We start from the raw sequence: 13,213 nt of genomic DNA, 5'->3' as shown, positions 1-13,213 counted from the left end.
TTAGATGTTTCACAAAAATGTTAATTTTAGATGGTTATTTAATGTCTTCTGCATTAATGTCAATAGGAAAGAGCATATTTTAGATTTCCAAACATGCTAAGCAAGACAGTACACACACACACACACACACACACACACACACACACACACACACACACACACACACACGGTCTGAAACCACTTATCCCAAACGGGCTCACGGGTCAAGGCTGGAGGGGGGCGGCACACACCCAGGACGGGGCGCCAGTCCATCGCAAGCCACCCCAAGCAGGACTAGATTAGATTAGAAGATTATAAAATGCCATTATTAAAAAGCTAATCAAGAAACAAAACCCAACCAACCTCATAATTAAAGGCAAATGTAAGAATTTCTACATTTTTACTATAGAAAGCTAAAAAAAACACTGTGGGGGAAGGCAGAATGCTCAAGAAATTAGGCTTCATACTATAAGTTAGTGTTAAGTTTTCAGCAATTAAGAGCGCAATAATGGCATTTGTAATGGCTGTCACTGGCTGTCATCAGTTTGGGACGTGTCTGGTGTGAAACAGGTTAAATTGGTGTTATAAAGTTCACACTATAGTGCAATGAGCCCTGATTGTGATGCATTTGATTGTAATCAAAACTCTTTCAAAAAATGTCCTACCATTCCTGCTAAAACAAAGAAAGATGCATTATTATTATTGTCATCATGTGTTTGTTGCACACGCACACACACATTGTCCAAACCACTTGTCCCATACAGGGTCACGGGGAGCCAGAGCCTAACCTGGCAACACAGGGCGTAAGGCTGGAGGGGGAGGGGACACACCCAGGACGGGACGCCAGTCCATCACAAGGCACCCCCAGTGGGACTCGAATCCCAGACCGACCAGAGAGCAGGACCCGCTCCAACCCACTGCACCACCACGCCCTCTGTGTGTTTGTTAATAATTATTAATTTATTTATAATAATTAATATCAATAATTATTTTTGTTAGTATAATAATAATAACAAGAAGAAGAATTAATAATAAAATAAAGATCATTACTCTGCTCCCCATGTAGTAACCTTGAGAGAGGCATTTATCCTGAATGAATAAATAGCAATTACAATATTAACAATAACCAATGTTACTAATAATGATACTGCTCTGATACCACCCCCTTCAGTCACCGGCCTGACAGAAGCTGACAAATGGGGCCAATGAATAGTTCGCTTGTCTGTGTCCTTATAGACAAGCACCAGTGATACGCAGTTCTTCTACCAGATCTTGTATATTGTACAAATGTAAAATGGATATTCAGAGAAAATGAAATATTGTCACACATTAATGTTTTGCTGTTACATTACTTGCTGCCAAAGCTGTCGGATTCATTCACTGATGTGTTAGGAAATGGGTCTTGGGTGCCTCTACATTCCAGCTGGTTCCAGCAGCAGCGCTTAGGACTAAGAATGGTTAATTGATGTTTTGGACCAGATCCATCTCTTCTAAATGAGCCGGGGATCTATAGCCGGTGGCAGTCCTCAGTGAGCGGTGATCCTCTGAGCTTACACCTCTGAGCTGCTACTAGTGGATTAATCTTCTTAATAGAGTCCATCCACATGAGCTCCAGAAGGCCTGTGGCAATCAGCAAAAGCAACACGTTCGCTTGCCACTTCCGGTCTATTATCAACCACGTGGTTGTCATCAGGGTAAACCTCCACCTCCAGAGGTCCGTCGGACATCTGCTCATCTCCCAGCTGCCGTGTCCGGTCTGAGGTATGAGACTGGCATCTTTGCATGGCAGGTTTGCAGAACCGAGGACAGCCGTGCAGCAGACCAAATCCAGCTGGAAACCGGGTGGAATCTCCACGTTGAAGACTGCTACGGTTCAACTGAGTGCACTGTTCACTGGGTGTTTTACGGTAGCTTCTGGCATCCAGTGATAAACCCTCATCAGAATGAAGATGTGGCTTGAGAGCAGTGGTTGAGCAAACTCTTCTTCTACTGTACACTTACCTCAAAGAACTGGATCTGCCCTCTCAGGTATGTGTCCCGCAATGTGCATTTGCAAAAGTTAACCTGCTAAAAATGTTGTGAGGCCCAGTGTTTGTACTAGATGTGACTTTCACCTTCACTGTGTGTGGTATTCTGCGTTGCTTGCAGAAGATCAGAGTTTACCGACGTCTCCTGTTAGCTCTGTTTGACAGCTGCTGCTTTAAACATTAATGTGGAGCGATGGTTCGTTTCACTGAAAGTAGAACTACTGTGGAAAAAAAAAAAGAAAGGTGGTTGAGACAGGATCCACGGCAGTCGGGTTTCGGTTCCGTTTTGACCTTTGCGTGAGTCTCTTGAATAGATATCCTCTTAAAATACAGCTGTCACATGAATTGTGTCAAAACTGGCATTTTAATTAATTTGCCCGTCAGCAGATGTTACCCAGGAGGACTTACAGAGCAAAAGTTAAGACAAGTGAGACAAACAAGGACGAAGCTGCAAAAGTCACACCACGTCAAAAATTACTGAAATCAGTTTTACTTGCCACGTCATCAGGGATACAAGCTATAGCCATCACAAAAATTCGGACTCCGTTCCCATGTAAAATACAGTAAATACGGTATGTGGAATGTCCAGCGTGTGGGGATGAAGAGGGTCTCACAACCACAATGAATGAGGAGGGAAGAAGGAGCCCTACAGGAAAGAGAGGGTGCACACACACACACACACACACACACACACTAGAGTTGGAGCACATACAGTATTACTCAACTCTTAGATCCTATAGAGGACAAAACATTGCACAACACAACCATCTCATCATATATCTTCAAAAACAGGGCTATGGTCATAATGTTGGTGAATAAAGATACATAGTTAAATACTTATATCATTTAATTCACTCACAACTCATAAGTACTTGTCCTAGGCAGGGTTGCAGAGGTCCAGAGCCTATCCCAAAAACACTTGGCAATAGGCTATGCAGGGTACACCACGCCATCCTGGAGCAGTCACACGCACATCCACACATATTCATACACTAAAGACAATTTAGAGTGACTAATCCACCTGAAACATGTCCCTGGACTGTGGGAGGAAACCAGAGCACTCAGAAGAATTCCATGTAAACATGGGGAGAATGTGCAAACAGAACAGACTGAACATGAATCAAACCTGCATCCTATAGCACAGTCCAGCTGCTGTGAGGTGCCCATGCTACCTTGTATACCAGTACCACACACTCCGTTACTTAATTGTGTAATAATATTGCTGAAACGGGTGCGCAGTGGGTTGGACTGGGTCCTGCTCTCAGGTGGGTCTGGGGTTCGAGTCCCGCTTGGGATGCCTTGTGACGGACTGGCGTCCTGTCCTGGGTGTGCCCCTCCCCCTCCAGCCTTACACACTGTGTTGCTGGGTTAGGCTCCAGTTCCCTGTGACCCCATGTGAGTCAAGTGGTTCAGACAGTGTGTGTGTGTTGATGAAACATGTTCATATTCATTTTATAGGGGACAGCAGGTAGCCTAGTGTATAAAGCTCCTGCCTTTTGACCCATCAGTCACAGATGCAATTCCCATCTCCAGCTGTAGTACCCTTGAGTAAGGTACTTACCTAATTAACTAATTGCTTTAGTAAAATTACCCAGTTGTATGAGTAAATAGCTTTAAGTGGCTTAACATTGTAAGTCACTTTGGATGAAAAGCATCAGAAAAAATCTAAGTGTTATAAACATCTATTAAACCAAAGCCATTATTATTAGATGAAAAAAAAGACGTGATTTGTTTTTTCCTGGGTACAAATCTTTGCTCATTTAAAAATTAAAAAATCTATTTTTAGAGATTTACATAACTTCTATGAATGAACTATCTATTCTTACTCCCTGGTGAATTATGAATTTAATAAGGCAGCAGTGAAGAAGGAAGATAGACACCAACTGAAAGAGCCATGTCGTTCCCGTCGTTATTTACGCTCTGCGTCCTCCGTTGTCCATTTAATCATCTTGTACGACATTAACAATTCAAGGTACGTTCGTTAGCAAGTCAGACGTGGCAAGCAGCAAGTGTGTAGTTCCAGTCTGGGAGGTTTTGAGTACAATGTAACCGAGCTTAGAGGTATTTGTGTTGTGTGAAATAAGACATGTGCCACATCAGGGGTCACTGTAAAACAATGTCAATGTAGAAAGTGTAGGACAAGTATTAACAGGTACTCAACACAGTGTAGAAGGGGTATAATGTGCCCAACCATGTGTTCAACACAGTGTAGAAGGTGAATAATGTGCTCAAGCATCTGATGTTAAAAATGCTCGATCAAGTGCTCAGCTGTGATATGTACAGTACAGTATGTAAAGTACATGTCACCCATTCTGGCAGTACGGGAGTGTTGTTGACTAGGTAGGACATTCTTATGTGAAGATTGGTGGCTACACTAGTTTAATAGGAAGCTACACAAGTGCAGTATGTTTTATATAGTGTTGCTCCTCAATACTCAATACTCTCCCTCAACCCCTCCGAGATTCCTTGGGTGGCTGTTCACCCTGGTACAGAGTGATTTAGGGTAGAACAGAGAAATGAGGTGGAAGAAGGATGTTTGGTCCAGTGGACTAGGACATTAAGATATTCAGTCAGCCAGCAGAAGATTGGCACGGAAGGCCTACTCAACAGAAGAAGCATGCAATGTTGCCTAGATCCATTCCTGTGTGTGTGTGTGTGTGTGTGTGTGTGTGTGTGTGTGTGTTGCTGTCCTCAGCTCTGGTTACTCTGGGGTGTAAGGTTTCTAAGTAGGAGGTTTAATAGAGGGAAGGCAGCATGATCCCATGACTGAGGTCCTGGAGGAGAAGGGAATCTGGTGTGTTGCGCTCTAAGACAGTACCTGGGACCACCAGGGGACCCTTCCCTTTAGGGGCAATGCTGGGAGAAAAGAGGGTAAGACTGGGACATCAATACATGTCTTGTGTTTGGAGTTCTGTATGTACATGATTCACATGTGTATGGAGAGTTTTGTGTGTGTTTCTGTGTGTGAGGTACAGACATTCCGCAAGAAACAGTGCAGCCAGTTTAGTAACAGTGTGGAGTTCGTTGTCCGATTATGTCTGGCTGCCTCGAGCTTTAGGAAGTTTAAATTCTTAATTTTTTTGTGGTGGGGCGGGTGATGCTACCACACAGACTATGGAAACTTTGGAGTGTTTTAAATGAAATATTGCAGTTGTTACACAGTGTAAGGATTGTTTGGATTTAAAATTAATTTACACCTTTATTGTTTTTTTTTTTTTGATTTCCTAACCCTTTATTCTATTCATGAGCTTTTTTCACGATCATTAGGAAAGCGTCCAAGATACTGTACAAAAAAATGTGCTGAAAATTTTACATCTAATAAGGGGGAATCCCTACATTTTTTCCTAAATCTGCTTTACCTTACCCAATTTAGTACCTCCTTGAGATCCATAAGGTACCTAAAAACAGCCTTGCCAGATGTGATACTCCATGGATTATAAACGCAAGAGGAATCTTCAGTCTCTTAATATGGACTGTGGTCTGAAGTATCCTCACTCACATTGTATCCAATGGCCTGCAATCACTAGTTAAACAAGCTAAACTATATTGTCTCTGGTATTGAATGAACTGGAAAGACAAATGCAGATACATTTAATTGAACTTCTCGATGTTGATTTTTTGTATCCTCTTGCTGGAATTACTAGAGTTGATGAGAACTATTGACTGCTGGAAGAATTAGCTGGACAAGTCACCTTTATCTGCTGATTCTTGATGGTTTCTGCCACGGTCCGCAATAGGGAGGTCCAGCTTGCCTGATACTACCCAGTATGATAGTGCCAAGGCTACTGACTTCTTCTGCTTGTGTGGATTCGCTACCCTCACTTACAGGGTGTCTCTTCTGATCCGTCCTGTAACATTATCTTCTCCCTCGTGGGTGTGTGGCACAGTGATGCCATATATGCCAGAGAGGGTTTCATTCCAGACCATTGTGTCCTGGCAAGCCCTGGGGATCCAGAAAAAAGCTACCCATGTGTCCTTGCTGTCATGGTGACCAGATGCAGGCAACCTTGTAATATGTTGACTCACACCTGAATTTCACTTCACGAAAACCTTGTCCACATGCTGCAAAGACACCAGCTGGACCACCAAAGCCACATATAATCACAATTACAGGATAACTTAACTCCACCGAAATGATACTGCGTTCGGAAATTTACTTCTTACTTCACTGTTCACAGCTGCTCTATAAAGACTTTGTCTAGGATTAGAGTCTGAGAAGTGGTCTTGGTGATAATTAATGTCAAGAGACATTTAAGTGACAAGAGGCTGCGATAATTAATTTTGCCCATGGTATGGTACATACAGTGTAACAGAACATTACTATGCCCCCAGTAAAAAGATGTGTGATACTCTTGCTTTTGCTGGGAGGTGGTGATGTGGAGAAGGGCACCAGAAAAATGACAACCACCCATTTACTTATATTGGCTTGGGAAAGGCATTGATTGTTAAGGTGAGGATAGGCAGAAGGTCAACTGCTGCTCAGTGAAAGCAACTGCTCTATAAGACAGACAAAGAGAAATACACCCCATGTCTGGTACAGTTTTTGGGGCCATTCCAAAATGGAATTAACTGGAATATGGAGTTGAAATGAGGCATGATGGTTTGATATGTGTGAATGGAAATAACACTTTTGGGGATAGACACAATGATCAGGTCTACAGGGCCATCAAAAGGCCCTTAAAATATACCATCGAAGAGACAGGTACTGCAGTGTCCCCCTTCTTCTTCTTGTCTTTGGCTGTTGTCTTCGGTGCTCCTCTGATCTCTCCTCTCTGCTGATTTTAAAATCCCCCCCTCTCAGCCTGACTGTCCATTACACCTTCACGACTCTCCACCGCTGCTTCGCGCTACACCTCTCCTCTCTTTTACTATCCACCTCACCTTTCTATGTAGTACCATTCAATACCCAACTCACCTCTCTCTCAAAAACATCTCCCTTCTCCCTCCAACTTCTCCCTTCATTATGCCTTGTGCCCTTGTCCTGTCCTGTCCACATCTCTGTTCTCCTGTCTGCTGCCTTTCCTGTCCCCACTTCACCTTCACTCAGTTTGGATTGTTGTCCTCCAGCAGACCTCTGCATAATGAGTCATCCTAGTGGCTTTAATTAAACATCTGTGTCTGCTTGTGAGCCAGATTCCATTATTGCTTTAAGTAATCCTTAAATTTTATTTTTTTCTACCCACTCACACTTGCTTTTACAAAGGCAGTGAGACCAGCAAACACATACATACAAGTACACACTTGTGCACTCCCACTAACACACATTAACACACTAACTGCCATACACACGGACATATAAGTGTAGAGTAGGATAAAAATACTTGATTTTTCTCACATACCCAACCCACTGTACCCTTTAACTGATACCTTGTCAGTTTGACATTCACTTGCTGGGCTCTATCTCATTCTTCTTGTGTTTTTTATGAGCAACTTAAAATCTGTACACCTTCCACTTTTCAGATTTCTCAGGGCAGCTGTGCGGCTATAAAATCCGTGGATGTTTTTTTAATGAAATTTTAGACTGAATCATTTCTACAAAGATTTGGTATTTTAAAAATAAAAATGTGTCGACGTTTAAATGTATAATTTAAGTTCTGTATGTAATTACTTTCTAACCAATATATACATTACCAGTTCTAACAAACTGACAATTTGTGTTGTGCCAGAACAGGTGCAGACTATTCTCATTGCACGAACTTGCTTTAAGAGGACATTATTTAGTTTGTGAGACAATCTGTCTTTTATTAAATACAATGGAAGCTTTTGTGTCTTTGCTGCATCAGTCAATATACAGATTGTACTTTTCCTGTTGAAGGTTTGCTGAGCCTTTTCTGGTATTTTCAGTATCACTAAACTGCATTACTGCACTGTGCTCATAGTGCTTAGAATAAATTTGAGTCATATATAATTATAACTGTAATGTAATGTAGATTAAAACAGTATTGTTATTATGTTGAGAATATTTAAGAATATTTGAAAACTAATACCATTAATATTGCAGTAATTGTGATGGAAAAAAACACTGATTGTCATTATAAATACAAAAATAGTGGTTCGATAAGTTTGAGGGCATTGAAAGATGTGCAATACTGGTATGAAGGAAGTGATAACAGGGATACCAGCCACATGGCTCATATGAGGGGATGGTCATACATCCTTTGCACAACAGGAAACTTAATACATTTCCTTTTTCAACTTGAAAGAATAAAAAGCAAAAATGAAAGCCTAACATTTTTTAAAGTGTCTGTGATTTTGCTCAGTAGCATTTGTCTAATAATCTCTGTAATACACACACACACACACATTTTCAGAACCGCTTGTCCCTTACGGGGTCACGGGGAACCGGAGCCTACCCGGCAACACAGGGCGTAAGGCCGGAGAGGGAGGGGAAACACCCAGGACGGGACGCCAGTCCATCGCAAGGCACCCCAAGCGGGACTCGAACCCCAGACCCACCGGAGAGCAGGACTGTGGTTTAACCCACTGCGCCACCACGCCCCTCCTCTCTGTAATACATTACTTGCAAATTTTGCACTGGAAAACAGCTAGACAAGTACCCACCAGGGTGTATCACTGTGGCTAACCCACAATAACGAAGACAGCAGCACATACTAGAAAAAGTAAGCAGAGAGGATAAACATTAGGCACCAGAAAACCTAGCAATGACCAGTTAATTAATCCAGTCAGTGGCAACTTGATAAAAGATCATTTCCAGCAACATTGTATCTGTATACTTACAATCCCTTTTATCTAAGAGCAAAACAACATTTTGGAAATGTGAACATGACAGAATCTTGATAAGTTTTTAGCCTAACAGCATCATTTTTTGTCATACAAGGTTGGGCATAAAAACAATTATGTTCATTATTTCTAACTGTATAAACTGGTGAAATAACTTTCTTTGGAAAAATGCTTGTAAAACAACAAATTGGTAACTAACACAACTAGTGCAAGCAAATGCATGTGACTTGCAGGCATCATAACACGTAAAATAACACAGCATAAACACAAGCGTACTTTTCTGGTCATTTCCTCCTACCCTGTATAAGTGTTACGCACGCAGTGACTCCCACCTCGAGATACATGCGTACCTTCACTTGTTGCTCTGTTTCCACAGAGACCAGGTATCTAAGGAACAACAAGCTAGGCACAAGTCCCTTCAGACGTCATGTCTATGAGACAATAAATGCTTCTTCATTGCGAGGTTCAGCAATGCGGTTAGTCTATGTTTGTTGTTAGCAAGTACTCAGACATACATGTTCTGAATCTGTCTTATCTTTTTCTTTTAGGTCAGACAAAGATTCAGTCCAGCTTCTTGCAAACTCGTCATTGGTATTGTTCTGCACAGGATGCTTTCTGAACCTTGGTGGTGATCCTTTTTTCTGGACCTTCTTTTATCTGGGTGTGGTCTCATCTTGATCCATCATCCTGGGCTGAGACAAGAAGCTCAGGCAATCAGCAGGGGTGTGGGGAGGGGAGGGGGTGGGCAAGGGTGATGGAGGTAGCACTGGTTAAATTCGAGACCTTGAACGACATCAAGATCAACATGGGTGAGCAAGGGGTACAGACTCCACAGCACGAAATGACATCCTTGATGGTGGATGGTCCCCAGAGCAGTCCGAGCCAAAAGCGACCACACACCCCTCATTTGTCACCGCACAGGGTCCATGGTAGCTTACAAAAGGGGCCATTGCAGCAGCAACAACTGCAGCAGCAACAACCACAGCAGCAACAGCAGCTGCCACCATCACCGACCATACCTTCACCAGCAAGGAAAGGGCGTCCAAGCTGCACAAGCCTTACTTCCAGCTGGAGACTCCTGCTGAACAGTGAAGCAACACAGAGTGAGAGCATCTTCAGCCGACTAGCTAAGGACTGTTGTGAGGATCTGTTGTTTGACAAGCGGACATTGGATGATGGTGACCAAAAAGTCATCATCAACATTGCTGGCCTGCGTTTTGAGACACGCCTCCGGACCCTGGACCAGTTCCCAGAAACTCTGCTGGGGGACCCCAAGAAGAGGATGAACTACTTTGACCCTATGAGGAATGAGTACTTCTTCGACCGAAACAGGCCTAGCTTTGATGGGATCCTCTACTATTACCAGTCAGGGGGTAAGATCCGACGACCAGCTAATGTGCCGTTGGACATTTTTGCAGATGAGATTATTTTTTATGAACTTGGCAGCGACGCAATGGAGCAGTTCCGTGAGGATGAAGGTTTTATTAAAGAGATAGAGGTGCCCTTGCCCACCAGTGAAATCTATCGCCAGCTGTGGCTTTTGTTTGAGTATCCTGAGAGCTCCAATGCAGCCCGTGGTGTGGCTTTGGTCTCAGTCTTTGTCATCATTATCTCCATCATTGTCTTCTGCCTGGAAACACTGCCTGAATTCCGTGAGGACATCGGAATCCTCCCTACAGTTGCCCAGTTCCTCAACCAATCCCAAGGCAGCGAGGCATCTCTGCTACCCATGGGTCCCACACAGAAAACCATCACCTCCACTCTGTCTGACCCCTTTTTCATGATTGAGACAGCCTGCATTGTCTGGTTCTTCTTTGAGCTGTGCATACGCTTCTTAGCCTGCCCCAGCAAGAAGGACTTCTTCAACAACATCATGAACATTATTGACATCATCTCCATAATCCCCTATTTTGTCACCTTGATAACGGAGATGGTGACCACAGCCGATGCAAGTTCTGGCCAGAACATGTCCCTGGCTATTCTGCGCATAATCCGCCTCGTCAGGGTCTTTCGCATCTTCAAGCTTTCCCGGCACTCGAAGGGGCTGCAGATCCTTGGCCAGACATTGAAGGCCAGTATGCGTGAGCTAGGTCTTCTCATCTTCTTCCTGTTTATTGGTGTCATCCTTTTCTCTAGTGCAATTTACTTTGCAGAAGCAGATGAGCCGAATACTCAGTTTGGCAGCATCCCTGATGGCTTCTGGTGGGCTGTGGTAACCATGACTACAGTGGGTTATGGAGACATGTGCCCCATTACCATGGGCGGCAAGCTGGTTGGCACCTTGTGTGCCATTGCTGGTGTGCTGACCCTTGCCCTACCTGTGCCCGTTATCGTCTCCAACTTCAACTACTTCTATCACCGTGAAACAGAGCAGGAGGACAAGCCACCCATGCCAGAAGAAGCAGAAGTGGCCTATAAATCTGGGGCCACCAGCAAGCTTGGAAGCACCACTTCACTTAATAAAGCCAACGGCAGCTGGCAGGGGGAAAAATCCAAAAGCCTTGTTCTGTAAATTACCACCACAAATTGGATTCTACCAGAATCTTCGACTGTGAACTTTTAATTTTGACGGGATTGACTCTTTAACATGAACTAATTCTTTAACATGTAATTAGGTATGGTCAACATTCCATACATGACCAAAGTCCAGCATCTAAAGTATTCTCGAGATAACAGTAAATCTGCATTATACTTTTAGATTCAGCATATGTTGATACTGATTACTGTCCATCTGTGCATATTTTCCCTTAAGTATTTAAGTTAGTGTCAAATGTATTGTATTGGTTTTGTTTTCATGGCACTGGGAATCAGTGAAGAAGATGCATGTTTACTTAACAGCTGTAAAAATGTTAATGCTGACATGAAGAATCACCTCTCCAGCAAAGGGGTTTTTGTAACATTTGTGTTCTGTACATTTGTGTCTTTTGGAGAAAAATTTCTTGAAATTATCTTATCAAGCATCACACCTACAAAGAATGTAATGGACCATATTGATAAATTTTAAATCAACAGTATTTCATCTTTTAACCACTGAGTGATATGTTGTGATGCGAATCAGCAAGATAATATTGTGATGTGTTATCGAAAGGTTGATTGTAATTATTAATGAAATGGCATTCCTGATTCTTTTTACAGATGTCCTTAGTCGGACTTTAATCCCAATATTTTACATAACACTTGAAATCTGAACCCTGCTGTTCATCTCATGTCTATACATAAATATGTGTTTATTTTTATCAGATACTTATGAGTGCCTTGATCACGCTGATTCTTCTTATGTCCACTCTTTAATTTCCAGATATACGATTATGTGCGGTATACTCAGGTAGTATAAATTTCAGTTGATTTTCAATTCCAGATTGTTCCTCTCAAGAGTTTTTTCTTTTCTTTGTTCACTTAAACTGGAAAACATCAAACTTAATACCATGAAGTATCTGGAATGTTCTAGAGTGTGAATCGTGAAGGTCTCTCAGGACACTAAGGAAGAGGCCTCAGTCATGGAGAAAATGTAACCGCACTGTCTAAGCTTCTGAAAAACATGTATATAAATGCTGTTTAATTTGTGGAGTAAAGAAATATATTTTTATTCCAGTGAAGCCACCAATTCTTAAATGTCAGTGTACTCATCATTTTTAAAGTTGTAGAAATAAAAATTTTAATAGAAAAATTGGTTAAAAAAAATCAGTTTAAACTAACTCCTGGGCAAACTTGACACTGTCATTCACCAACATGGTTGCAAGGATTGTGGTGGACACAGTTGCAGTTTATTTACAGTGATCCACCAACTGAAACGACAGGAGAGTCAATACACACTCAGACACACACACACACACACACACACAGAGTCTGGACCTCTCATGATGGCTTCATGGGAATATAACATTTGCTTTTAACATTTGTATTTGGTTCCTCTTGCATTTTACGTAACAGTTCTCAAAAGACACACAAATTTTGTATTATCCCCACTCTGAATCAGTTTCATGCATACGTTTTAGGTGGAAAAAATCAACAAAGTCCATAAGTTGTGTACTGAAAAGACAACAGGCCAAGAAATTAAATTCTGACAAAGCCATGGAAGGATATTGTTAAGAAAAGAAAAGCATTTGACTTATTACCAGGTGAATTATTATGAATTATTATTGTGAGGCTGCAGTTTTCATTTTGTCAGATTGTGCCATCTCACTTGTTTAGCCTTCCCACCAGTTAGCTGGTTGTCTGAACATGTATTTAACTATGAGTGAAATATTTGGAGTTCACATCCCAGGATGAAGGAGTGGTGCAAACAAACAGCCTGTAGAGTGTCTATTATACTCTATATCCATACATTTAAATTGCTGATAGCCTCAAAGTATTTCTATGGCCTCTGGAACTATTAAAAAAGTTTAATGTACAGTGCTTCAAATAAAAAAAATTAACGTTATTAGCACTGGGGCCTGTGCATAGTCACCTTTAACGTAGCTTAAGTC

At 42.1% G+C, this 13,213-nt stretch overlaps 1 protein-coding gene across 1 annotated transcript; it reads left to right on the top strand.

The window, feature by feature from the left end:
* The first annotated feature begins 9,501 nt into the window (after nt 1–9,501).
* Nucleotides 9,502–11,259, top strand: kcna10a (potassium voltage-gated channel, shaker-related subfamily, member 10a). The gene is made up of 2 exons (XM_018760280.2): nt 9,502–9,567; nt 9,742–11,259. Exons 1-2 carry the CDS (start codon nt 9,502–9,504, stop codon nt 11,257–11,259), a joined length of 1,584 nt encoding a protein of 527 aa, XP_018615796.1.
* The last annotated feature ends 1,954 nt before the right edge of the window (nt 11,260–13,213 follow it).

The sequence above is a fragment of the Scleropages formosus genome, chromosome 19 (genome assembly GCF_900964775.1).
Source record: "Scleropages formosus chromosome 19, fSclFor1.1, whole genome shotgun sequence".
In the NCBI taxonomy this organism is placed as follows: Eukaryota; Metazoa; Chordata; class Actinopteri; order Osteoglossiformes; family Osteoglossidae; genus Scleropages; species Scleropages formosus.
Note: the sequence above shows the minus strand (reverse complement) of the source record. Positions and strands in the feature narration are given on the sequence as shown.

Bases quoted from the DNA above. Each gene is read 5' to 3' on its own strand.
- kcna10a (XM_018760280.2), top strand. From the start codon at position 9,502: ATGGAGGTAGCACTGGTTAAATTCGAGACCTTGAACGACATCAAGATC. The intron at 9,568-9,741 runs GTACAGACTCCA...CAGCAGCAACAG, and splicing joins TCAACATGGGTGAGCAAGGG to CAGCTGCCACCATCACCGAC.